At 48.5% G+C, this 27298-nt stretch overlaps 1 protein-coding gene across 3 annotated transcripts in view; it reads left to right on the top strand.

The window, feature by feature from the left end:
- LOC123993645 (NEDD4-binding protein 3-A-like) overlaps positions 1 to 27298 on the top strand; it is a 154572-nt gene that overhangs the window by 120180 nt on the left and 7094 nt on the right. For all 3 annotated transcript variants that reach the window (XM_046296007.1, XM_046296006.1, XM_046296008.1), the window contains exons 2-9: positions 6287 to 6579; positions 7173 to 7350; positions 15170 to 15379; positions 15677 to 15798; positions 16176 to 16362; positions 16432 to 16524; positions 16903 to 17154; positions 24339 to 24594. In XM_046296007.1, the coding sequence (XP_046151963.1) occupies positions 6320 to 6579; positions 7173 to 7350; positions 15170 to 15379; positions 15677 to 15798; positions 16176 to 16362; positions 16432 to 16524; positions 16903 to 17154; positions 24339 to 24594 (1558 nt within the window). In that variant the 5' untranslated portion in view covers positions 6287 to 6319. The remainder of the gene's footprint in view (positions 1 to 6286; positions 6580 to 7172; positions 7351 to 15169; positions 15380 to 15676; positions 15799 to 16175; positions 16363 to 16431; positions 16525 to 16902; positions 17155 to 24338; positions 24595 to 27298) is intronic.

Below are 27298 nucleotides of genomic sequence, written 5' to 3'. Positions count from 1 at the left end.
TCGTGTGTAGCTGGTGTAGAGTGTCAGGCGCAGGACAGCAGATATGAGTAATCAATGTACTTTACTCAAAAATACAAAAATACAAAAATGCACAGCAACATAGCAAGCCCACAAAGGCGGACCGAATGTACAATGAACAATCACTCACAAACAAAACATGGGGACCAGAGGGTTAAATAATAAACAAGTCATTGGTTGAGTGAAGCCAGGTGTGAAAGACAAAGACAGAACAAATGGAAAATGAAAAGGGGATCGGCGGTGGCTAGACGCCCGAACATGGAGAGGCGGAAGTCGTGACAGGAGTAGGTTACACTGTTCTGTATAGTCATTAATATGACCACTGAATAACCACAGTGTGTTGGAGTAGGTTACACTGTTCTGTATAGTCATTAATATGACCACTGAATAACCACAGTGTGTTGGAGTAGGTTACACTGTTCTGTATAGTCATTAATATGACCACTGAATAACCACAGTGTGTTGGAATAGGTTACACTGTTCTGTATAGTCATTAATATGACCACTGAATAACCACAGTGTGTTGTAGTAGGTTACACTGTTCTGTATAGTCATTAATATGACCACTGAATAACCACAGTGTGTTGTAGTAGGTTACACTGTTCTGTATAGTCATTAATATGACCACTGAATAACCACAGTGTGTTGTAGTAGGTTACACTGTTCTGTATAGTCATTAATATGACCACTGAATAACCACAGTGTGTTGTAGTAGGTTACACTGTTCTGGCTGTAGATTAGAAGGTCAATAAGATGCACTGACTGAATGGATCAGAAAGCAGAAGGGCAATGATGAATTAAGTAGATACTACAGGACTGCCCTGATTATAAAGGACCATCCTCGTCCGTCCCTGCTGCCTGATTATAAAGGAACATCCTCGTCTGTCCCTGCTGCCTGATTATAAAGGAACATCCTCGTCCGTCCCTGCTGCCTGATTATAAAGGAACATCCTCGTCTGTCCCTGCTGCCTGATTATAAAGGAACATCCTCGTCTGGCCCTGCTGCCTGATTATAAAGGACCATCCTCGTATGTCCCTGCTGCCTGATTATAAAGGACCATCCTCGTCTGGCCCTGCTGCCTGATTATAAAGGAACATCATCTGTCCCTGCTGCCTGATTATAAAGGACACTCTGCCTCTTTATCAGACAATTAGGATTTGCTGTTGTCAGTAGCGTCACGGAGGGCGAATCCACACACACATAGTTACATAACAGGCTTCTGGTGGTGCATATGTTATCTGCTCCTCTTCCCCAAGAGGCTCTCACACACACACAGACACTCTACCCACATACTACACATACATACTACACTCTACATCTGTGATCTTCTCTTTTAGCTTACTTCTCATTTTTATAATTTAAATATTTACATTTAAGTCATTTAGCAGACGCTCTTATCCAGAGCGACTTTCAAATTGGTGCATTCACCTTATGACATCCAGTGGAACAGTCACTTTACAATAGTGCATCTAAATCTTAAAGGGGGGGGGGGGGTGAGAAGGATTACTTATCCTATCCTAGGTATTCCTTAAAGAGGTGGGGTTTCAGGTGTCTCCGGAAGGTTGTGATTGACTCCGCTGTCCTGGCGTCGTGAGGGAGTTTGTTCCACCATTGGGGGGCCAGAGCAGCGAACAGTTTTGACTGGGCTGAGCGGGAACTGTACTTCCTCAGTGGTAGGGAGGCGAGCAGTGCCCTTGTTTGGGTGTAGGGCCTGATCAGAGCCTGGAGGTACTGAGGTGCCGTTCCCCTCACAGCTCCGTAGGCAAGCACCATAATCTTGTAGCGGATGCGAGCTTCAACTGGAAGCCAGTGGAGAGAGCGGAGGAGCGGGGTGACGTGAGAGAACTTGGGAAGGTTGAACACCAGACGGGCTGCGGCGTTCTGGATGAGTTTTAGGGGTTTAATGGCACAGGCAGGGAGCCCAGCCAACAGCGAGTTGCAGTAATCCAGACGGGAGATGACAAGTGCCTGGATTAGGACCTGCGCCGCTTCCTGTGTGAGGCAGGGTCGTACTCTGCGGATGTTGTAGAGCATGAACCTACAGGAACGGGCCACCACCTTGATGTTAGTTGAGAACGATAGGGTGTTGTCCAGGATCACGCCAAGGTTCTTAGAGCTCTGGGAGGAGGACACAATGGAGTTGTCAACCGTGATGGCGAGATCATGGAACGGGCAGTCCTTCCCCGGGAGGAAGAGCAGCTCCGTCTTGCCGAGGTTCAGCTTGAGGTGGTGATCCGTCATCCACACTGATATGTCTGCCAGACATGCAGAGATGCGATTCGCCACATGGTCATCAGAAGGGGGAAAGGAGAAGATTAATTGTGTGTCGTCTGCATAGCAATGATAGGAGAGACCATGTGAGGTTATGACAGAGCCAAGTGACTTGGTGTATAGCGAGAATAGGAGAGGGCCTAGAACAGAGCCCTGGGGGACACCAGTGGTGAGAGCGCGTGGTGAGGAGACAGATTCTCGCCACGCCACCTGGTAGGAGCGACCTGTCAGGTAGGACGCAATCCAAGCGTGGGCCGCGCCGGAGATGCCCAACTCGGAGAGGGTGGAGAGGAGGATCTGATGGTTCACAGTATCGAAGGCAGCCGATAGGTCTAGAAGGATGAGAGCAGAGGAGAGAGAGTTAGCTTTAGCGGTGCGGAGCGCCTCCGTGATACAGAGAAGAGCAGTCTCAGTTGAATGACTAGTCTTGAAACCTGACTGATTTGGATCAAGAAGGTCATTCAGAGAGAGATAGCGGGAGAGCTGGCCAAGGACGGCACGTTCAAGAGTTTTGGAGAGAAAAGAAAGAAGGGATACTGGTCTGTAGTTGTTGACATCGGAGGGATCGAGTGTAGGTTTTTTCAGAAGAGGTGCAACTCTCGCTCTCTTGAAGACGGAAGGGACGTAGCCAGCGGTCAGGGATGAGTTGATGAGCGAGGTGAGGTAAGGGAGAAGGTCTCCGGAAATGGTCTGGAGAAGAGAGGAGGGGATAGGGTCAAGCGGGCAGGTTGTTGAGCGGCCGGCCGTCACAAGACGTGAGATTTCATCTGGAGAGAGAGGGAAGAAAGAGGTCAGAGCACAGGGTAGGGCAGTGTGAGCAGAACCAGCGGTGTCGTTTGACTTAGCAAACGAGGATCGGATGTCGTCGACCTTCTTTTCAAAATGGTTGACGAAGTCATCTGCAGAGAGGGAGGAGGGGGGGAGGAGGATTCAGGAGGGAGGAGAAGGTGGCAAAGAGCTTCCTAGGGTTAGAGGCAGATGCTTGGAATTTAGAGTGGTAGAAAGTGGCTTTAGCAGCAGAGACAGAGGAGGAAAATGTAGAGAGGAGGGAGTGAAAGGATGCCAGGTCCGCAGGGAGGCGAGTTTTCCTCCATTTCCGCTCGGCTGCCCGGAGCACTGTTCTGTGAGGACCGAGCCGGCCTGGAGTATAGGGGACATAGAGAGTCAAAGGATGCAGAAAGGGAGGAGAGGAGGGTTGAGGAGGCAAAATCAGGAGATAGGTTGGAGAAGGTTTGAGCAGAGGGAAGAGATGATAGGATGGAAGAGGAGAGAGTAGCGGGGGAGAGAGAGCGAAGGTTGGGACGGCGCGATACCATCCGAGTAGGGGCAGTGTGGGAGGTGTTGGATGAGAGCGAGAGGGAAAAGGATACAAGGTAGTGGTCGGAGACTTGGAGGGGAGTTGCAATGAGGTTAGTGGAAGAACAGCATCTAGTAAAGATGAGGTCGAGCATATTGCCTGCCTTGTGAGTAGGGGGGGAAGGTGAGAGGGTGAGGTCAAAAGAGGAGAGGAGTGGAAAGAAGGAGGCAGAGAGGAATGAGTCAAAGGTAGACGTGGGGAGGTTAAAGTCGCCCAGATCTGTGAGAGGTGAGCCGTCCTCAGGAAAGGAGCTTATCAAGGCATCAAGCTCATTGATGAACTCTCCGAGGGAACCTGGAGGGCGATAAATGATAAGGATGTTAAGCTTGAAAGGGCTGGTAACTGTGACAGCATGGAATTCAAAGGAGGCGATAGACAGATGGGTAAGGGGAGAAAGAGAGAATGACCACTTGGGAGAGATGAGGATCCCGGTGCCACCACCCCGCTGACCAGAAGCTCTCGGGGTGTGCGAGAACACGTGGGCGGACGAAGAGAGAGCAGTAGGAGTAGCATTGTTGTCTGTGGTGATCCATGTTTCCGTTAGTGCCAAGAAGTCGAGGGACTGGAGGGAGGCATAGGCTGAGATGAACTCTGCATTGTTGGCCGCAGATCGGCAGTTCCAGAGGCTACCGGAGACCTGGAACTCCACGTGGGTCGTGCGCGCTGGGACCACCAGATTAGGGTGGCCGCGGCCACGCCATGTGGAGCGTTTGTATGGTCTGTGCAGAGAGGAGAGAACAGGGATAGACAGACACATAGTTGACAGGCTACAGAAGAGGCTACGCTAATGCAAAGGAGATTGGAATGACAAGTGGACTACACGTCTCGAATGTTCAGAAAGTTAAGCTTACGTAGCAAGAATCTTATTGACTAAAATGATTAAAATGATACAGTACTGCTGAAGTAGGCTAGGTGGCAGTGGCTGCGTTGTTGACTTTGTAGGCTAGCTGGCAGTGGCTGCGTTGTTGACACTACACTAATCAAGTCGTTCCGTTGAGTGTAATAGTTTCTACAGTGCTGCTATTCGGGGGCTAGCTGGCTAGCTAGCAGTGTTGATTACGTTACGTTGCGTTAAAAGAACGACAATAGCTGGCTAGCTAACCTAGAAAATCGCTCTAGACTACACAATTATCTTTGATACAAAGACGGCTATGTAGCTAGCTATGTAGCTAGCTACGATCAAACAAATAAAACCGTTGTACTGTAATGAAATTAAATGAAAATGTGATACTACCTGTGAATGCGACCGGGTTGTTATGTTCTATTCGGTAGACGTTGGCCAGCTGTTGGCTAGCTAGCAGAGTCTCCTACGTTAAGGACGACAAATAGCTGGCTAGCTAACCTCGGTAAATTAAGATAATCACTCTAAGACTACACACTCTAAACTACACAATTATCTTGGATACGAAGACAGCAAAGACAGCTATGTGGCTCGCTAACACTACACTAATCAAGTCGTTCAGTTGAGTGTAATAGTTTCTACAGTGCTGCTAATCGGTGGACGTTTGCTAGCTGGCTAGCTGCTGGGCAGAGCAGTGAAGACTACGTTAGGACGACGAAATACGATAATTACGCAATTATCTTTGATACAAAGACGGCTATGTAGCTAGCTAAGAAGAAATTGCTAAGATTAGACAAATCAAACCGTTGTACTGTAATGAAATGTAATGAAAAAAGTTATACTACCTGCGGAGCGAAGTGCCGATGCGACCGCTCGCTCCAACCCGGAAGTATATAAGATGCATGAAAGATGCATAAAAAATGCATGAGGTGTTTCTGGCAGGAGGTTGATGCATTATTTGGGATTTTGAAGTGTTAATAACTAGGAAAGTGTTTTGGTTCTTTGATAAGCTCGTAGTTGAGCGTGGCTGAACCATATCGTTGTGTTGCTGTGTGGCTTTGCACTATGGGACTCATTTATTAAGACTAGATCACAGCTTAGGTGGGTTTATTCTAAAGGTTTTAGGTGGGTCACTGACTGCACAAAACTGCCTCGGGACACACACACACACACACACACACACACACAGCTGATCACAGAAGAGCCACATGTCAAGTCACGCTCTGAGAGAGGAGATATGAAGCCAGACAGGGAAAAATACAGGAGTATGACTGGAATGCACAGACTGGTAACTAGGGGAAAGGCTACGGGGAAATACTGAGGAAGACAGAGGGAATGGGGACAGACAGACAGACAGACAGACAGACAGACAGACAGACAGACAGACAGACAGACAGACAGACAGGCAGGCAGGCAGGCAGGCAGGCAGGCAGGCAGGCAGGCAGGCAGGCAGGCAGGCAGGCAGACAGACAGACAGACAGACAGACAGACAGACAGACAGACAGACAGACAGACAGACAGACAGACAGACAGACAGACAGACAGACAGACAGCTGAAGACATACTGTAAACAACTTGGTCTTGGATAAGATGGTTTATTGTCAAAGAGATAAGATATTACAGAGATAAGATAGTACAGAGATAAGATATTACAGAGTACAGTTAGAAGGTGAATAGGAAGTTGTCATGGTGATAATAGTTTATGATATTTTACAGGGTTCTGAATCAGATGACAGTTGGTTTATATCCATTCTCTGTTTTTCAACCTCGTTCTTCCTCTTCTCTCCTCTACCTCAAGAGTTCCCAGCGGGGCCACCTTGTCCTGTAACCAATGGCAACGTCGGTCCAAACCCTTCCTCTGACCCGCAACCCCAGCAAGACATTCCGTGATCCCATCTCGACCCCTACCCGGTCCACAGCCCTATTGGACCGGTTCAGTATGGGTAGTGTAGGCAGCCTAGTGGAGCGCCCAGACGCGTCCCCAGCTAAAGGCAGGCGGGCCGTGCCCCAGGTGGGACCCAGGCAGACCAACAGGATATTAAAGAAAGGTTTCAACCAGAGAGAGTTGCTCAACTACCTCAACATTACCAGGTTAGTGACCTCTCTGATGCTCTTAAAATGGCTGCCGTGTTTCATCAACATCACCAGGTTAGTGAACTCTCTGATAGGCACAAAATGGCTGCTGTGTTTCATCAACAACACCAGGTTAGTGAACTCTCTGACAGACACAAAATGGCTGCCGTGTTTCATCACCCAGATGGGTTTCATAGTAGAGAGTCTATGTATTCCATAAAGTGCAGACAAAGCGGTAAAGAGTTGTCTGTTTCAAATAGAAGGCATTAATGATGCTCTTGGGTAATAACATCACCTGTGATTCCATAGTGGTGTTAGTGCTACTGCCAGGTGGGTGCCACACACAGTGAGCTGGTAGGAGGTTTTGACTATATTTGGGAAGAAGGCTATTACAATATAGTTGTAGCTTGATGAAATCAAAATCATTTTCATTTGTTTCAAGTTTTAATATCACATGCCTCAGTACAGTGAAATACCTTTCTTGCAAACTCAAATATAAATAATTTTCATAACAAGCTGTTATCGCTCAGGGGAACAGGTTATCAATTGACTTGATTGGTTATCAAATGACTTGAAACCTGAATGAAAAGCTTTATAATGATCCCCACCAGGAAAGAGGCCAAAGCGGGTAGCGTCCCAGGCAGCAGTAGGAAGGACATCTTCTCCAGCATGCAGTCCATGAAGAGAGAGCATGGACATGAGGAGGAACACATCAAGATCTACCACAAAGACAGAACTGAGGTGGACGTGTCAAAGAACTCACTGCCCATTAGAGGGAAATATGAGAAGGTAAGAAGAATAATGATATCCCTGGGATGACATACTGTATGGGTATGATATCCCTGGGACAACATACTGTATAGGGATGATATCACTGGGACAACATACTGTATAGGTGTGATATCACTGGGACAACATACTGTATAGGTGTGATATCACTGGGACAACATACTGTATAGGTGTGATATCACTGGGACAACATACTGTATAGGTGTGATATCACTGGGACAACATACTGTATAGGGATGATATCACTGGGACAACATATAGGGATGATATCCCTGGGACAACATACTGTATAGGTGTGATATCACTGGGACAACATATAGGGATGATATCCCTGGGATAACATATAGGGATGATATCCCTGTGACAACATACTGTATAGGGATGATATCACTGCAACAACATATAGGGATGATATCCCTGGGACAACATACTGCATAGGTATGATATCACTGGGACAACATATAGGGATGATATCCCTGGGACAACATACTGCATAGGGATGATATCACTGCAACAACATATAGGGATGATATCCCTGGGACAACATACTGCATAGGTATGATATCACTGGGACAACATATAGGGATGATATCACTGGGACAACATATAGGGATGATATCACTGCAACAACATACTGTATAGGTGTGATATCACTGGGACAACATACTGTATAGGAATGATATCACTGGGACAACATATAGGGATGATATCCCTGGGACAACATACTGTATAGGTGTGATATCACTGGGACAACATACTGTATAGGAATGATATCCCTGGGACAACATACTGTATAGGTGTGATATCACTGGGACAACATACTGTATAGGAATGATATCACTGGGACAATATATAGGTATGATATCACTGGGACAACATATAGGTGTGATATCACTGGGACAACATACTGTATAGGAATGATATCACTGGGACAACATATAGGGATGATATCACTGGGACAACATATAGGTATGATATCACTGGGACAACATACTGTATAGGAATGATATAACTGGGACAACATATAGGTATGATATCACTGGGACAACATACTGTATAGGAATGATATCACTGGGACAACATATAGGAATGATATCACTGGGACAACATACTGTATAGGTGTGATATCACTGGGACAACATACTGTATAGGTGTGATATCACTGGGACAACATACTGTATAGGTGTGATATCACTGGGACAACATACTGTATAGGTGTGATATCACTGGGACAACATACTGTATAGGTGTGACAACATACTGTATAGGTGTGATATCACTGGGACAACATACTGTATAGGTGTGATATCACTGGGACAACATACTGTATAGGTGTGATATCACTGGGACAACATATTGTATAGGTGTGATATCACTGGGACAACATACTGTATAGGTGTGATATCACTGGGACAACATACTGTATAGGTGTGATATCACTGGGACAACATACTGTATAGGTGTGATATCACTGGGACAACATACTGTATAGGTGTGATATCACTGGGACAACATACTGTATAGGTGTGATATCACTGGGACAACATACTGTATAGGTGTGATATATCACTGGGACAACATACTGTATAGGTGTGATATCACTGGGACAACATACTGTATAGGTGTGATATCACTGGGACAACATACTGTATAGGTGTGATATCACTGGGACAACATACTGTATAGGTGTGATATCACTGGGACAACATACTGTATAGGTGTGATATCACTGGGACAACATACTGTATAGGTGTGATATCACTGGGACAACATACTGTATAGGTGTGATATCACTGGGACAACATACTGTATAGGTGTGATATCACTGGGACAACATACTGTATAGGTGTGATATCACTGGGACAACATACTGTATAGGTGTGATATCACTGGGACAACATACTGTATAGGTGTGATATCACTGGGACAACATACTGTATAGGTGTGATATCACTGGGACAACATACTGTATAGGTGTGATATCACTGGGACAACATACTGTATAGGTGTGATATCACTGGGACAACATACTGCATAGGTGTGATATCACTGGGAAACATACTTCTTAAAGGTGTGATATCACTGGGACAACATACTGTATAGGTGTGATATCACTGGGACAACATACTGTATAGGTGTGATATCACTGGGACAACATACTGTATAGGTGTGATATCACTGGGACAACATACTGTATAGGTATGATAGAACTGTAACAACATACTGTATAGGAATGAACAGTTATCTTTTTTATCCATTATTTTAGCAACAATAACCCATTTTAACATTAGACTCTTCTTAAAAAAAGCTCATTAAAAGGACATCCAGACAGAGAATGTCCTTTAATACTCTACCTGTCTGTCTCTCCATACCTCCAGCATGCCATCTCCCCTCTCTCCCTGTCTGTCTCTCTCTCTACCTCCAGCATGCCATCTCCCCTCTCCCTGTCTGTCTCTCTCTACCTCTCTACCTGTCTGTCTCTCCATACCTCCAGCATGCCAACTCCCCTCTTTCCCTGTCTGTCTCTCCATATCTCCAGCATGCCATCTCCTCTCTACCTGTCTGTCTCTTTATACCTCCAGCATGCCATCTCCTCTCTACCTTTCTGTCTCTTTAAACCTCCAGCATGCCATCTCCCCTCTTTCCCTGTCTGTCTCTCTCTACCTCTCTTCCTGTCTGTCTCTATACCTCCAGCATGCCATCTCCCCTCTCTACCTGTCTGTCTCTTTATACCCCCAGCATGCTATCTCCCCTCTCTACCTGTCTGTCTCTTTATACCTCCAGCATGCCATCTCCCCTCTCTACCTGTCTGTCTCTTTATACCTCCAGCATGCCATCTCCCCTCTCTTCCTGTCTGTCTCTCTATACCTCCAGCCTGCCATCTCCCCTCTACCTGTCTGTCTCTTTATACCTCCAGCCTGCCATCTCCCCTCTACCTGTCTGTCTCTTTATACCTACAGCCTGCCATCTCCCCTCTACCTGTCTGTCTCTTTATACCTCCAGCATGCCATCTCCCCTCTCTTCCTGTCTGTCTCTCTATACCTCCAGCCTGCCATCTCCCCTCTACCTGTCTGTCTCTTTATACCTCCAGCCTGCCATCTCCCCTCTACCTGTCTGTCTCTTTATACCTCCAGCCTGCCATCTCCCCTCTCTTCCTGTCTGTCTCTCTATACCTCCAGCATGCCATCTCCCCTCTACCTGTATGTCTCTCTATACCTCCAGCCTGCTATCTCCCCTCTACCTGTCTGTCTCTTTATACCTCCAGCATGCCATCTCCCCTCTCTTCCTGTCTGTCTCTCTATACCTCCAGCATGCCATCTCCCCTCTCTACCTGTCTGTCTCTTTATACCTCTAGCATACCATCTCCCCTCTACCTGTCTCTCTATATATCTCTCTACCTGTCTGTCTCTCTATACCTCTCTACCTGTCTCTCTCTATATACCTCTACCTGTCTGTCTCTCTAAACCTCTCTACCTGTCTGTCTCTCTATACATCTCTACCTGTCTGTCTCTCTATACCTCTCTACCTGTCTGTCTCTCTATACATCTCTACCTGTCTGTCTCTCTATACCTCTACCTGTCTGTCTCTCTATACCCCTCTACCTGTCTGTCTCTATACATCTCTACCTGTCTGTCTCTATACATCTCTACCTGTCTGTCTCTCTATACATCTCTACCTGTCTGTCTCTCTATACCTCTCTACCTGTCTGTCTCTCTATACATTTCTACATGTCTGTCTCTCTATACATCTCTACCTGTCTGTCTCTCTATACATCTCTACCTGTCTGTTTCTCCATACATCTCTACTTGTCTGTCTCTCTATACCTCTCTACCTGTCTGTCTCTCTATACATTTCTACCTGTCTGTCTCTCTATACATCTGTACCTGTCTGTCTCTCTATACCTCTCTACCTGTCTGTCTCTCTATACATCTCTACCTGTCTGTTTCTCTATACATCTCTACTTGTCTGTCTCTCTATACCTCTCTACCTGTCTGTCTCTCTATACATCTCTACCTGTCTGTCTCTCTATACATCTGTACCTGTCTGTCTCTCTATACCTCTCTACCTGTCTGTCTCTCTATACCTCTACCTGTCTGTCTCTCTATACCTGTCTCTCTATACCTCTCTACCTGTCTGTCTCTCTATACCTGTCTCTCTATACCTCTCTACCTGTCTGTTTCTCTATACCTCTCTACCTGTCTGTCTCTCTATACATCTGTACCTGTCTGTCTCTCTATACCTCTCTACCTGTCTGTCTCTCTATACCTCTCTACCTGTCTGTCTCTCTATACATCTGTACCTGTCTGTCTCTCTATACCTCTCTACCTGTCTGTCTCTCTATACCTCTCTACCTGTCTGTCTCTTTATACATCTGTACCTGTCTGTCTCTATACCTCTCTACCTGTCTGTTTCTCTATACCTCTCTACCTGTCTGTTTCTCTATACCTCTCTACCTGTCTGTCTCTATACCTCTCTACCTGTCTGTTTCTCTATACCTCTCTACCTGTCTGTTTCTCTCCATATCTCTCTACCTGTCTGTCTCTCTCTCCATACCTCTCTACCTGTCTGTCTCTCTATCTCCATACCTCTCTACCTGTCTGTCTCTCTATACATCTCTCTACCTGTCTGTCTCTCTATACCTCTCTACCTGTCTGTCTCTCTATACATCTCTCTACCTGTCTGTCTCTCTATACATCTCTACCTGTCTGTCTCTCTATCTATATCTCCCCTCTCTACCTGTCTGTCTCTTTATACATCTGTACCTGTCTGTCTCTCTATACCTCTCTACCTGTCTGTCTCTCTATACCACTCTACCTGTCTGTCTCTCTATACCTCTCTACCTGTCTGTCTCTCTATACATCTCTACCTGTCTGTCTCTCTATACCTCCAGCCTGCCATCTCCCCTCTACCTGTCTGTCTCTTTATACCTCCAGCATGCCATCTCCCCTCTCTTCCTGTCTGTCTCTCTATACCTCCAGCCTGCCATCTCCCCTCTACCTGTCTGTCTCTTTATACCTCCAGCACCTGTCTGCCTCTCCCCTCTCTTCCTGTCTGTCTCTCTATACCTCCAGCCTGCCATCTCCCCTCTACCTGTCTGTCTCTTTATACCTCCAGCATGCCATCTCCCTGTCTCTCTATACTCTTCCTGTCTGTCTCTCTATACCTCCAGTCTGCCATCTCCCCTCTACCTGTCTGTCTCTCTATACCTCCAGTCTGTCTGCCATCTCCCTCTCTACCTGTCTGTCTCTTTATACCTCCAGCCTGCCATTTCCCCTCTCTTCCTGTCTGTCTCTCTATACCTCCAGCCTGCCATCTCCCCTCTCTTCCTGTCTGTCTCTCTATACCTCCAGCCTGCCATCTCCCCTCTACCTGTCTGTCTCTTTATACCTCCAGCATGCCATCTCCCCTCTCTTCCTGTCTGTCTCTTTATACCTCCAGCATGCCATCTCCCCTCTACCTGTCTGTCTCTTTATACCTCCAGCATGCCATCTCCCCTCTCTTCCTGTCTGTCTCTCCATACCTCCAGTATGCCATCTCCCCTCTCTTCCTGTCTGTCTCTCTATACCTCCAGCATGCCATCTCCCCTCTCTTCCTGTCTGTCTCTCTATACCTCCAGCATGCCATCTCCCCTCTCTACCTGTCTGTCTCTCTATACCTCTAGCATACCATCTCCCCTCTCTACCTGTCTCTCTATATACCTCTCTACCTGTCTGTCTCTCTAATCCTCTCTACCTGTCTCTCTCTATATACCTCTCTACCTGTCTGTCTCTCTAAACCTCTCTACCTGTCTGTCTCTCTATACATCTCTACCTGTCTGTCTCTCTATACCTCTCTACCTGTCTGTCTCTATACATCTCTACCTGTCTGTCTCTCTATACATCTCTACCTGTCTGTCTCTCTATACCTCTCTACCTGTCTGTCTCTATACATCTCTACCTGTCTGTCTCTATACATCTCTACCTGTCTGTCTCTCTATACATCTCTACCTGTCTGTCTCTCTATACCTCTCTACCTGTCTGTCTCTCTATACCTCTCTACCTGTCTGTCTCTCTATACCTCTCTACCTGTCTGTCTCTCTATACATCTGTACCTGTCTGTCTCTCTATACCTCTCTACCTGTCTGTCTCTTTATACATCTGTACCTGTCTGTCTCTCTATACCTCTCTACCTGTCTGTCTCTCTATACCACTCTACCTGTCTGTCTCTCTATACCTCTCTACCTGTCTGTCTCTTTATACCTCCAGCATGCCATCTCCCCTCTCTTCCTGTCTGTCTCTCTATACCTCCAGCATGCCATCTCCCCTCTACCTGTATGTCTCTCTATACCTCCAGCCTGCCATCTCCCCTCTACCTGTCTGTCTCTTTATACCTCCAGCATGCCATCTCCCCTCTCTTCCTGTCTGTCTCTTTATACCTCCAGCATGCCATCTCCCCTCTACCTGTCTGTCTCTTTATACCTCCAGCATGCCATCTCCCCTCTCTTCCTGTCTGTCTCTCTATACCTCAAGCATGCCATCTCCCCCCTCTACCTGTCTGTCTCTCTATACCTCTCTACCTGTCTGTCTCTTTATACCTCCAGCATGCCATCTCCCCTCTACCTGTCTGTCTCTCTATACCTCCAGCATGCCATCTCCCCCCTCTACCTGTCTGTCTCTATACCTCTCTACCTGTCTGTCTCTTTATACCTCCAGCATGCCATCTCCCCTCTACCTGTCTGTCTCTCTATACCTCCAGCATGCCATCTCCCCTCTCTACCTGTCTATCTCTCTATACCTCCAGCATGCCATCTCCCCTCTCTACCTGTCTGTCTCTTTATACCTCCAGCATGCCATATCCCCTCTACCCGTCTCTCTCTATACCTCTCTACCTGTCTGTCTCTCTAAACCTCTTTACCTGTCTGTATCTCTAAACCTCTCTACCTGTCTGTCTCTCTAAACCTCTCTACCTGTCTGTCTCTCTATACTTCTCTACCTGTCTGTCTCTCTAAACCTCTCTACCTGTATATCTCTCTAAACCTCTCTACCTGTCTGTCTCTCTAAACCTCTCTACCTGTCTATCTCTCTATACCTCTCTACCTGTCTGTCTCTCTATACCTTTCTACCTGTCTGTCTCTCTAAACCTCTCTGCCTGTCTGTCTCTCTAAACCTCTCTACCTGTCTGTCTCTCTAAACCTCTCTACCTGTCTGTATCTATACCTCTAGCATACCATCTCCCCTCTCTACCTGTCTGGTTCTATACCTCTCTCCCTGTCTGTCTCTCTATACCTCTCTACCTGTCTCTCTATATACCTCTCTACCTGTCTGTCTCTCTATACCTCTCTACCTGTCTCTCTATATATACCTCTCTACCTGTCTGTCTCTCTAAACCTCTCTACCTGTCTGTCTCTCTATACATCTCTACCTGTCTGTCTCTCTATACCTCTACCTGTCTGTCTCTATACATCTCTACCTGTCTGTCTCTCTATACCTCTCTACCTGTCTGTCTCTCTATACCTCTCTACCTGTCTGTCTCTCTATACCTCTCTACCTGTCTGTCTCTCTATACATCTCTACCTGTCTGTCTCTCTATACCTCTCTACCTGTCTGTCTCTCTATACCTCTCTACCTGTCTGTCTCTCTATACCTCTCTACCTGTCTGTCTCTCTATACATATGTACCTGCCTGTCTCTCTATACCTCTCTACCTGTCTGTCTCTCTATACCTCTCTACCTGTCTGTCTCTCTATACCTCTCTCCCTGTCTGACTCTACCTAGCATCTCTCTCTCTCTTACCTGACAGTTTCACCTACTAACTCTTCTAGTCTTCCTCTCTCCCTCCAGTCTCTTCCCAGGCCGTCTGCCTTCAAGCTGGTCACACCCAAGAACTTCAGTTCCATGCAGAACCTCTACCCTGCCAAGATAGAGGACTCAGACCAGGGCCTTTCCAACGGGCTCCACCGGGCCTACGCACACACACCTAGAGCTGTCTCCACCTCCTCTTCCTCCTCCTCACCCTCCCGCCATGGAGGACCCACCTCCAGCGGAACCAAGGTGCCCGTTTTAGTCTGGTGATTTCTGTCTGGTCCTGAAACATGTACAGTGTCTGTTACTAGTGTTCTTTAAAAACATCAAGAAGGGACTGAATCAATACTGTCCAATGTACCAGGATAATGATGGTGGTGATTATGATGCTGCCGGTGATGATTATAGTGATGATGCATGCTGGTGATGATGATGATAGTGATGATGCTGGTGATGATGATGATGATGATGATGATGATAGTGATAATGCTGGTGATGATGCTGGTTATGATGATGATAACAGTTGGTATTAATGTTGTGATACAGGCGGTGGCGTCAGTGCGTGGTCTGAGTCAGGAGGATGAGAACCTGTCAGACTCTGGTCATAACTCCATGAACAGTCTTCCTCCATACAGACCTCCCTTCAGACCACAGCTGGCTCACATCAGGTCAACTCCTGTTTCTCTGTGTCTGTCTCTCTCTGTGACTGTGTGTCTCTCTCTGTGACTGTGTGTCTCTCTCTGTGTCTGTGTGTCTCTCTGTGTCTGTGTCTCTCTCTCTGTGTCTGTGTGTCTCTCTCTGTGTCTGTGTGTCTCTCTCTGTGTCTGTGTGTCTCTCTCTGTGTCTGTGTGTATCTCTCTGTGTCTGTGTGTCTCTCTCTGTGTCTGTGTGTCTCTCTCTGTGTCTCTCTGTGTCTCTCTCTGTGCCTGTGTGTCTCTCTCTCTGTCTGTGTGTTTCTCTGTAGTTCAGTGATGATGAAACAGAGGATAGATATGACGATGATAATGGTAATGATGATGATGAAGATGTATGTTACCACCCTCAGTGCCTCCATGAGCCACATCAACACCATTGGCTCTCTGGACCGAGCATCAAAGGTTGCTGGGTCATCGGGGGTTGCTATGACGGAGATGGCCATGTCGTGTCGTAGCATGGCAACACTCAGCCGCCTAGAGCCATACGGAGGGGAGGCTCCGCCCCCTTACGAACTGTCGTTCTCCGTAGAGGAGGTGGTGAGTGATGGATGGATCAGTTGGTTGATTTCATTAGTTGAATGACTGATTGGTTGGTTGACTGTCCAGGTGCGTGATCTGGAGGAGAGGCTGGTGGAGAAGGAACACGAGCTGAAACAGATGAGGAGGAACCTGGATGAGAGTGAAGGAGCCATTGCACAGGTTATGAGTAGACCAGCTTGTGTGTGTGTGTGTGTGTGTGTGTGTGTGTGTGTGTGTGTGTGTGTGTGTGTGTGTGTGTGTGTGTGTGTGTGTGTGTGTGTGTGTGTGTGTGTGTGTGTGTGTGTGTGTGTGTGTGTGTGTGTGTGTGTGTGTGTGTGTGCGTGTGTTTGCGTGCGTGCGTGCGTGTGGTTGTGCGTCTATAACTGTCTTTCTTTTTTTATCTCCCCCTCCCCCCTCTATCTCACCCTCTCCCTCTATCTCACCCTCCCCCTCTATCTCTCCCCTCTCTCACCCTCCCCTCTATCTCACCCTCACTCTATCTCTCTCCCCCCTTTATCTCTCACCCTCGCCCTTCTCCCCTTCCCTCCCTCCCTGTAGGTGTTTGAAGGTAAACAGCGTCTGTGGGAGAAGGAGTTGGAGGAGTTGAAGCATCTGTACGCCGCCAAGCTGCGTCAGGTTTCCCAGCATGCTCAGCATTCCCAGCATGCACTGCAGCTGCAGCTGCACAAGGCCCAGCAGGAGAAGAACAGACTGCAGGACGAACTGGAAGCTCTGGAAGGGGGGAGACAGAGAGAGGGTCAGGGCAGTCTGAGGGGAACCAGCCCTACTCTGGAGGAGACTCAGTGGAAGGTGAGGGGGTGGGGAGACAGAGGGTCAGGGCAGTCTGAGGGGAACCAGCCCTACTCTGGAGGAGACTCAGGGGTTGGGGGGATGGGGAGACAGAGAGAGGGTCAGGGCAGTCTGAGGGGAACCAGCCCTACTCTGGAGGAGACTCAGGGGGTAGGGGGTGGAGTGGGGAAGGTGAGGGGGTGGGGAGACAGAGAGAGGGTCAGGGCAGTCTGAAGGGAACCAGCCCTACTCTGGAGGAGACTCAGGGGGTAGGGGGTGGAGTGGGGAAGGTGAGGGGATGGGGAGACAGAGAGAGGGTCAGGGCAGTCTGAGGGGAACCAGCCCTACTCTGGAGGAGACTCAGTGGAAGGTGAGGGGGTAGGGGGTGGAGTGGGGAAGGTGAGGGGATGGGGAGACAGAGAGAGGGTCAGGGCAGTCTGAGGGGAACCAGCCCTACTCTGGAGGAGACTCAGGGGGTAGGGGGTGGAGTGGGGAAGGTGAGGGGTGGGGAGACAGAGAGAGGGTCAGGGCAGTCTGAGGGGAACCAACCCTACTCTGGAGGAGACTCAGGGGATAGGGGGTGGAGTGGGGAAGGTGAGGGGGTGGGGAGACAGAGAGAGGGTCAGGGCAGTCTGAAGGGAACCAGCCCTACTCTGGAGGAGACTCAGGGGGTAGGGGGTGGAGTGGGGAAGGTGAGGGGGTGGGGAGACAGAGAGAGGGTCAGGGCAGTCTGAGGGGAACCAGCCCTACTCTGGAGGAGACTCAGGGGGTAGGGGGTGGAGTGGGGAAGGTGAGGGGGTGGGGAGACAGAGAGAGGGTCAGGGCAGTCTGAGGGGAACCAGCCCTACTCTGGAGGAGACTCAGGGGGTAGGGGGTGGAGTGGGGAAGGTGAGGGGGTGGGGAGACAGAGAGACGGTCAGGGCAGTCTGAGGGGAACCAGCCCTACTCTGGAGGAGACTCAGGGGGTAGGGGGATGGAGTGGGGAAGGTGAGGGGGTGGGGAGACAGAGAGAGGGTCAGGGCAGTCTGAAGGGAACCAGCCCTACTCTGGAGGAGACTCAGGGGGTAGGGGGGTGGAGTGGGGAGACAGAGAGAGGGTCAAGGCAGTCTGAAGGGAACCAGCCCTACTCTGGAGGAGACTCAGTGGAAGGTGAGGGGGTGGGGGGATGGAGTGGGGAAGGTGAGGCGGTGGGGAGACAGAGAGAGGGTCAGGGCGGTCTGAAGGGAACCAGCCCTACTCTGGAGGAGACTCAGTGGAAGGTGAGGGGATGGGGAGACAGAGAGAGGGTCAGGGCAGTCTGAGGGGAACCAGCCCTACTCTGGAGGAGACTCAGGGGGTAGGGGGTGGAGTGGGGAAGGTGAGGGGGTGGGGAGACAGAGAGAGGGTCAGGACAGTCTGAGGGGAACCAGCCCTACTCTGGAGGAGACTCGGGGGTAGGGGGTGGAGTGGGGAAGGTGAGGGGGTGGGGAGACAGAGAGAGGGTCAGGGCAGTCTGAGGGGAACCAGCCCTACTCTGGAGGAGACTCAGTGGAAGGTGAGGGGGTGGGGGGGATGGAGTGGGGAAGGTGAGGGGTGGGGAGACAGAGAGAGGGTCAGGGCAGTCTGAAGGGAACCAGCCCTACTCTGGAGGAGACTCAGTGGAAGGTGAGGGGGTGGGGAGACAGAGAGAGGGTCAGGGCAGTCTGAAGGGAACCAGCCCTACTCTGGAGGAGACTCAGTGGAAGGTGAGGGGGTGGGGAGACAGAGAGAGGGTCAGGGCAGTCTGAGGGGAACCAGCCCTACTCTGGAGGAGACTCAGTGGAAGGTGAGGGGGTGGGGGGATGGAGTGGGGAAGGTGAGGCGGTGGGGAGACAGAGAGAGGGTCAGAAGGTCTGAAGGGAACCAGCCCTACTCTGGAGGAGACTCAGTGGAAGGTGAGGGGATGGGGAGACAGAGAGAGGGTCAGGGCAGTCTGAGGGGAACCAGCCCTACTCTGGAGGAGACTCAGGGGGTAGGGGGGTGGAGTGGGGAAGGTGAGGTGGTGGGGAGACAGAGAGAGGGTCAGGGCAGTCTGAGGGGAACCAGCCCTACTCTGGAGGAGACTCAGGGGGTAGGGGGTGGAGTGGGGAAGGTGAGGGGGTGGGGAGACAGAGAGAGGGTCAGGGCAGTCTGAGGGGAACCAGCCCTACTCTGGAGGAGACTCAGTGGAAGGTGAGGGGGTGGGGGGATGGAGTGGGGAAGGTGAGGGGGTGGGGGGATGGAGTGGGGAAGGTGAGGGGTGGGGAGACAGATAGAGGGTCAGGGCGGTCTGAAGGGAACCAGCCCTACTCTGGAGGAGACTCAGGGGGTAGGGGGTGGAGTGGGGAAGGTGAGGGGGTGGGGAGACAGAGAGAGGGTCAGGGCAGTCTGAAGGGAACCAGCCCTACTCTGGAGGAGACTCAGTGGAAGGTGAGGGGGTGGGGAGACAGAGAGAGGGTCAGGGCAGTCTGAAGGGAACCAGCCCTACTCTGGAGGAGACTCAGTGGAAGGTGAGGGGGTGGGGAGACAGAGAGAGGGTCAGGGCAGTCTGAGGGGAACCAGCCCTACTCTGGAGGAGACTCAGTGGAAGGTGAGGGGGTGGGGAGACAGAGAGAGGGTCAGGGCAGTCTGAAGGGAACCAGCCCTACTCTGGAGGAGACTCAGGGGGTAGGGGGTGGAGTGGGGAAGGTGAGGGGGTGGGGAGACAGAGAGAGGGTCAGGGCAGTCTGAGGGGAACCAGCCCTACTCTGGAGGAGACTCAGTGGAAGGTGAGGGGGTGGGGAGACAGAGAGAGGGTCAGGGCAGTCTGAGGGGAACCAGCCCTACTCTGGAGGAGACTCAGTGGAAGGTGAGGGGGTGGGGAGACAGAGAGAGGGTCAGGGCAGTCTGAAGGGAACCAGCCCTACTCTGGAGGAGACTCAGGGGGTAGGGGGTGGAGTGGGGAAGGTGAGGGGGTGGGGAGACAGAGAGAGGGTCAGGGCAGTCTGAGGGGAACCAGCCCTACTCTGGAGGAGACTCAGGGGGTAGGGGGTGGAGTGGGGAAGGTGAGGGGTGGGGAGACAGAGAGAGGGTCAGGGCAGTCTGAGGGGAACCAGCCCTACTCTGGAGGAGACTCAGGGGGTAGGGGGGTGGAGTGGGGAAGGTGAGGGGGTGGGGAGACAGAGAGAGGGTCAGGGCAGTCTGAGGGAACCAGCCCTACTCTGGAGGAGACTCAGGGGGTAGGGGGTGGAGTGGGGAAGGTGAGGGGGTGGGGAGACAGAGAGAGGGTCAGGGCAGTCTGAGGGGAACCAGCCCTACTCTGGAGGAGACTCAGGGGGTAGGGGGTGGAGTGGGGAAGGTGAGGGGGTGGGGAGACAGAGAGAGGGTCAGGGCAGTCTGAGGGGAACCAGCCCTACTCTGGAGGAGACTCAGGGGGTAGGGGGTGGAGTGGGGAAGGTGAGGGGTGGGGAGACAGAGAGACGGTCAGAGCAGTGTGAGGGGAACTAGCCCTACTCTGGAGGAGACTCAGGGGGTAGGTGGGTGGAGTGGGGAAGGTGAGGGGGTGGGGGGTTGGAGTGGGGAAGGTGAGGGGGTTGGGGGATGGAGTGGGGAAGGTGAGGGGGTGGGGGGATGGAGTGGGGAAGGTGAGGGGTGGGGAAGGTGAGGGGGTGAGGGGATGGAGTAGGGAAGGTGGGGGGATGGAGTGAGGGGGTGGGGGGATGGAGTGGGGAAGGTGAGGGGTTGGGGGATGGAGTGGGGAAGGTGAGGAGTGGGGTGATGTAGTGGGGAAGGTGAGGGTGTAGGATGATGTAGTATGGAAGGTGAGGGTGTAGGAGGATGAAGTGGGTAAGGTGAGGGTGTAGGAGGATCTAGTGGGTAAGGTGATGGGGTAGGAGGATGTAGTATGGAATGTGAGGGTGTAGGATGATGTAGTATGGAAGGTGAGGGTGTAGGAGGATGTAGTGGGTAAGGTGAGGGGTAGGATGATGTAGTGGGTAAGGTGAGGGGGTAGGAAGATGTAGTGGGAAGGTGGGGGGATGGAGTGGGCGTGGGGGGATGGAAGTGGGGAAGTTGAGGGTTGGGGGCATGGTGGGGAGGGGGTGGGGGGATCGAGTGGGGAAGGTAAAGGGGTGGGGGGAAGGTGAGGGGAAGGTGAGGGTGTATGATGATGTAGTATGGAAGGTGAGGGTGTAGGAGGATGTAGTGGGTAAGGTGAGGGGGTAGGATGATGTGGTGGGGAAGGTGACGGAGTTGGGGGATGGAGTGGGTAAGGTGATGGGGTAGGAGGATGTAGTGGGAAGGTGAGGGGGTAGGAGGATGTAGTATAGAAGGTGAGGGTGTAGGATGATGTAGTGGGTAAGGTGAGGGGGTAGGAGGATGTAGTGGGTAAGGTGAGGGTGTAGGGTGATGTAGTGGGTAAGGTGAGGGAGTAGGATGATGTAGTGGGTAAGGTGAGGGAGTAGGATGATGTAGTGGGTAAGGTGAGGGAGTAGGGTGATGTAGTGGGTAAGGTGAGGGTGTAGGATGATGTAGTGGGGAAGGTGACGGGGTTGGGGGATGGAGTGGGGAAGGTGAGGGGTGGGGGGATGGTGTGGGGAACGTGATGTGGTTGGGGGATGTAGTGGGAAGGTGAGGGGGTAGGAGGATGTAGTGGAAAGGGGGGTAGGAGGATGTAGTGGGAAGGTGAGGGGTAGGATGATGTAGTGGGTAAGGTGAGGGTGTAGGAGGATGTAGTGGGAAGGTGAGGGTGTAGGAGGATGTAGTGGGGAAGGTGAGGGTGTAGGAGGATGTAGTGGGGAAGGTGGGGGTGTAGGAGGATGTAGTGGGGAAGGTGAGGGTGTAGGAGGATGTAGTGGGGAAGGTGAGGGGTTAGGAGGATGTAGTGTGAAGGTGAGGGGGTAGGATGATGTAGTGGGTAAGGTGAGGGTGTAGGAGAATGTAGTGGGAAGGTGAGGGTGTAGGAGGATGTAGTGGGGAAGGTGAGGGTGTAGGAGGATGTAGTGGGGAAGGTGGGGGTGTAGGAGGATGTAGTGGGGAAGGTGAGGGTGTAGGAGGATGTAGTGGGAAGGTGAGGGTGTAGGAGGATGTAGTGGGAAGGTGAGGGTGTAGGAGGATGTAGTGGGAAGGTGAGGGGGTAGGATGATGTAGTGGGTAAGGTGAGGGTGTAGGAGGATGTAGTGGGTAAGGTGAGGGGTTAGGAGGATGTAGTGGGAAGGTGAGGGGGTAGGATGATGTAGTGGGTAAGGTGAGGGTGTAGGAGGATGTAGTGGGAAGGTGAGGGTGTAGGAGGATGTAGTGGGGAAGGTGAGGGTGTAGGAGGATGTAGTGGGGAAGGTGGGGGTGTAGTGGGGAAGGTGAGGGTGTAGGAGGATGTAGTGGGAAGGTGAGGGGGTAGGATGATGTAGTGGGTAAGGTGAGGGTGTAGGAGGATGTAGTGGGAAGGTGAGGGGGTAGGAGGATGTAGTGGGTAAGGTGAGGGTGTAGGAGGATGTAGTGGGTAAGGTGAGGGTGTAGGAGGATGTAGTGGGAAGGTGAGGGGGTAGGATGATGTAGTGGGTAAGGTGAGGGTGTAGGAGGATGTAGTGGGAAGGTGAGGGTGTAGGAGGATGTAGTGGGGAAGGTGAGGGTGTAGGAGGATGTAGTGGGGAAGGTGGGGGTGTAGTGGGGAAGGTGAGGGTGTAGGAGGATGTAGTGGGGAAGGTGAGGGGGTAGAAGGATGGAGAGTTGTAGGTAAGTGAAGGTAAAAACATAGAGATGGGTCTGTGAACTAAGAGGACGGAGGACAGGCATAGGTTAATTTTTATTGTTTATTTCACTTTTGTATATTAAATCAAATCAAATCAAATCAAATTTTATTTGTCACATACACATGGTTAGCAGATGTTAATGCGAGTGTAGCGAAATGCTTGTGCTTCTAGTTCCGACAATGCAGTGATAACCAACAAGTAATCTAACTAACAATTCCAAAACTACTGTCTTATACACAGTGTAAGGGGATAAGGAACATGTACATAAGGATATATGAATGAGTGATGGTACAGAGCAGCATACAGTAGATGGTATCGAGTACAGTATATACATATGAGATGAGTGTGTAGACAAAGTAAACAAAGTGGCATAGTTAAAGTGGCTAGTGATACATGTGTTACATAAGGATGCAGTCGATGATGTAGAGTACAGTATATACATATGCATATGAGATGAATAATGTAGGGTAAGTAACATTATATAAGGTAGCATTGTTTAAAGTGGCTAGTGATATATTTACATCATTTCCCATCAATTCCCATTATTAAAATGGCTGGAGTTGGGTCAGTGTCAATGACAGTGTGTTGGCAGCAGCCACTCAGTGTTAGTGGTGGCTGTTTAACAGTCTGATGGCCTTGAGATAGAAGCTGTTTTTCAGTCTCTCGGTCCCAGCTTTGATGCACCTGTACTGACCTCGCCTTCTGGATGATAGCGGGGTGAACAGGCAGTGGTTCGGGTGGTTGATGTCCTTGATGATCTTTATGGCCTTCCTGTAACAACGGGTGGTGTAGGTGTCCTGGAGGGCAGGTAGTTTGCCCCCGGTGATGCGTTGTGCAGTCCTCACTACCCTCTGGAGAGCCTTACGGTTGAGGGCGGAGCAGTTGCCGTACCAGGCGGTGATACAGCCCGCCAGGATGCTCTCGATTGTGCATCTGTAGAAGTTTGTGAGTGCTTTTGGTGACAAGCCGAATTTCTTCAGCCTCCTGAGGTTGAATAGGCGCTGCTGCGCCTTCTTCACGACGCTGTCAGTGTGAGTGGACCAATTCAGTTTGTCTGTGATGTGTATGCCGAGGAACTTAAAACTAGCTACCCTCTCCACTACTGTTCCATCGATGTGGATAGGGGGGTGTTCCCTCTGCTGTTTCCTGAAGTCCACAATCATCTCCTTAGTTTTGTTGAGGTTGAGTGTGAGGTTATTTTCCTGACACCACACTCCGAGGGCCCTCACCTCCTCCCTGTAGGCCGTCTCGTCGTTGTTGGTAATCAAGCCTACCACTGTTGTGTCGTCCGCAAACTTGATGATTGAGTTGGAGGCGTATTATCTACCTCACTTGCTTTGGCAATGTTATCACATGTTTCCCATGCCAATAAAGCCCCTTGAATTGAATTGAATTGAGAGGAGGATTTGACTAAGGGATGCTGGTGAAGAGCAGGGTTTATTTAATATCCTCTTTCACCACCCCTCCCTCCTTACCTTTCAGGTGTGTCAGAAGTCGGGTGAGATCTCGTTGTTGAAGCAACAGCTGCGTGATTCCCAGGCGGAGGTGACCAGCAAGCTGTCAGAGCTGTTCCAGCTGAAGACCCAGCTGAGAGAGACCAGAAGAGAGCTGCAGAGAAGTGATGGACAGATAGACACGCTGCAGACAGCCCTACAGGGGGCGCAACTTCGACAACTGGAGAAAGGTGGAGCAGAGGAGAGTGGAACACTAGAGTCTCGAGGATCAGGAGGGGCATCAGGTATAGATACGTGGTCCTCTGTAGCTCAGTTGGTCGTGCATGGCGCTTGCACCGCCAGGGTTGTGGGTTTGATTCCTGGGGCCACATATACCTCAAATGTATGCAAGCATGACTGTAAGTCACTTTTGATAAAAAATTGTCTGTTAAAGATCATTTATTATCATGTTATGTTTGATTGTTGTGTTGTGTTTGATTGTTGTGTTGTGTTTGATTGTTGTGTTGTGTTTGATTGTTGTGTTTGATTGTTGTGTTTGATTGTTGTGTTTGATTGTTGTGTTGTGTTTGATTGTTGTGTTGTGTTTGATTGTTGTGTTGTGTTTGATTGTTGTGTTTGATTGTTGTGTTGTGTTTGATTGTTGTGTTGTGTTTGATTGTTGTGTTTTGTTGTGTTTGATTGTTGTGTTATGTTTGATTGTTGTGTTTTGTTTGTGTTTGATTGTTTGATTGTTGTGTTTGATTGTTGTGTTTGATTGTTGTGTTGTGTTTGATTGTTGTGTTGTGTTTGATTGTTGTGTTGTGTTTGATTGTTGTGTTATGTTTGATTGTTGTGTTTGATTGTTTGTTGTGTTTGATTGTTTGTTGTGTTTGATTGTTGTGTTTGTGTTTGATTGTTGTGTTGTGTTTGATTGTTGTGTTGTGTTTGATTGTTGTGTTGTGTTTGATTGTTGTGTTGTGTTTGATTGTTGTGTTGTGTTTGATTGTTGTGTTGTGTTTGATTGTTGTGTTGTGTTTGATTGTTGTGTTTGATTGTTGTGTTTGATTGTTGTGTTTGATTGTTGTGTTGTGTTTGATTGTTGTGTTTGTTGTGTTTATTGTTTGTTGTGTTTGATTGTTTGTTGTGTTTGATTGTTGTTTGATTGTTGTTTTGTTGATTGTTTGTTTGATTGTTGTGTTTGATTGTTGTGTTGTGTTTGATTGTTGTGTTGATTGTTGTGTTTGATTGTTGTGTTTGTTTGATTGTTGTGTTTGATTGTTTGTTGTGTTTGATTGTTGTGTTGTGTTTGATTGTTGTGTTTGATTGTTTGTTTGTTGTGTTGTGTTTGATTGTTGTGTTTGATTGTTGTGTTGTGTTTGATTGTTTGTTGTGTTTGATTGTTGTGTTATTGTTTGTTTGATTGATTGTTTGTTTGATTGTTGTGTTTGATTGTTGTGTTATGTTTGATTGTTTGTTATGTTTGATTGTTGTGTTTGATTGTTGTGTTTGTTTGATTGTTGTGTTTGATTGTTGTGTTGTGTTTGATTGTTGTGTGTTTGATTGTTGTGTTGTGTTTGATTGTTGTGTTTGATTGTTGTGTTATGTTTGATTGTTGTGTTTGTTTGATTGTTTGTTGTTGTGTTTGATTGTTGTGTTTGATTGTTGTGTTTGATTGTTGTGTTTGATTGTTGTGTTTGTTTGATTGTTGTGTTGTGTTTGATTGTTTGTTGTGTTTGATTGTTGTGTTATGTTTGATTGTTGTGTTTTGATTGTTTGTTTGATTGTTGTGTTTGATTGTTGTGTTGTGTTTGATTGTTGTGTTGTGTTTGATTGTTGTGTTTGTTGTGTTGATTGTTGTGTTTGATGTTTGATTGTTTGTTTGATTGTTGTGTTTGATTGTTGTGTTATGTTGTGTTTGATTGTTGTGTTTGATTGTTGATTGTTGTGTTTGATTGTTTGTTGTGTTTGATTGTTGTGTTTGATTGTTGTGTTTGATTGTTTGATTGTTGTGTTTGTTTGTTGTGTTGTGTTTGATTGTTGTGTTGTGTTTGATTGTTGTGTTTGTTTGATTGTTTGTGTTTGATTGTTTGTTTTGTTTGATTGTTGTGTTTGATTGTTGTGTTTGATTGTTTGTGTTTGATTGTTGTGTTGTGTTTGATTGTTTGTGTTTGATTGTTGTGTTGTGTTTGTTTTGTTTGTGTTGTGTTTGATTTGTTTGTTGTGTTTGATTGTTGTGTTGTGTTTGATTGTTGTGTTTGTGTTTGATTGTTGTGTTTGATTGTTTGTTGTGTTTGATTGTTGTGTTGTGTTTGATTGTTTGTTGTGTTTGATTGTTGTGTTTGATTGTTTGTTGTGTTTGATTGTTTGTTGATTGTTTGTTTGTTTTGTTGTGTTGTGTTTGATTGTTGTGTTGTGTTTGATTGTTTGTTGTGTTTGATTGTTGTGTTTGTTTGATTGTTGTGTTTGATTGTTGATTGTTGTGTTTGATTGTTTGTTGTGTTTGATTGTTGTGTTATGTTTGATTGTTTGTTGTGTTTGATTGTTGTGTTTTGATTGTTGTGTTGTGTTTGATTTGTTGTGTTTGATTGTTGTGTTGTGTTTGATTGTTGTGTTATGTTTGATTGTTTGTTTGATTGTTGTGTTTGATTGTTGTGTTGTGTTTGATTGTTGTGTTGTGTTTGATTGTTGTGTTGTGTTTGATTGTTGTGTTGTGTTTGATTGTTGTGTTGTGTTTGATTGTTGTGTTTGATTGTTGTGTTGTGTTTGATTGTTTGTTGTGTTTGATTGTTGTTGTGTTTGATTGTTGTGTTATGTTTGATTGTTGTGTTTGATTGTTGTGTTTGATTGTTTGTTGTGTTTGATTGTTGTGTTTGTTTGATTGTTGATTGTTGTGTTTGATTGTTTGATTGTTGTGTTGATTGTTTGATTGTTGTGTTGTGTTTGATTGTTGTGTTGTGTTTGATTGTTGTGTTTGATTGTTGTGTTTGTTTGATTGTTGTGTTTGATTGT

The sequence above is a fragment of the Oncorhynchus gorbuscha genome, linkage group LG13 (assembly GCF_021184085.1).
Source record: "Oncorhynchus gorbuscha isolate QuinsamMale2020 ecotype Even-year linkage group LG13, OgorEven_v1.0, whole genome shotgun sequence".
Taxonomy (NCBI): domain Eukaryota; kingdom Metazoa; phylum Chordata; class Actinopteri; order Salmoniformes; family Salmonidae; genus Oncorhynchus; species Oncorhynchus gorbuscha.
The sequence above is the reverse complement of the archived record's forward strand: the minus strand, read 5'-3'. Positions and strand labels throughout refer to the sequence as shown.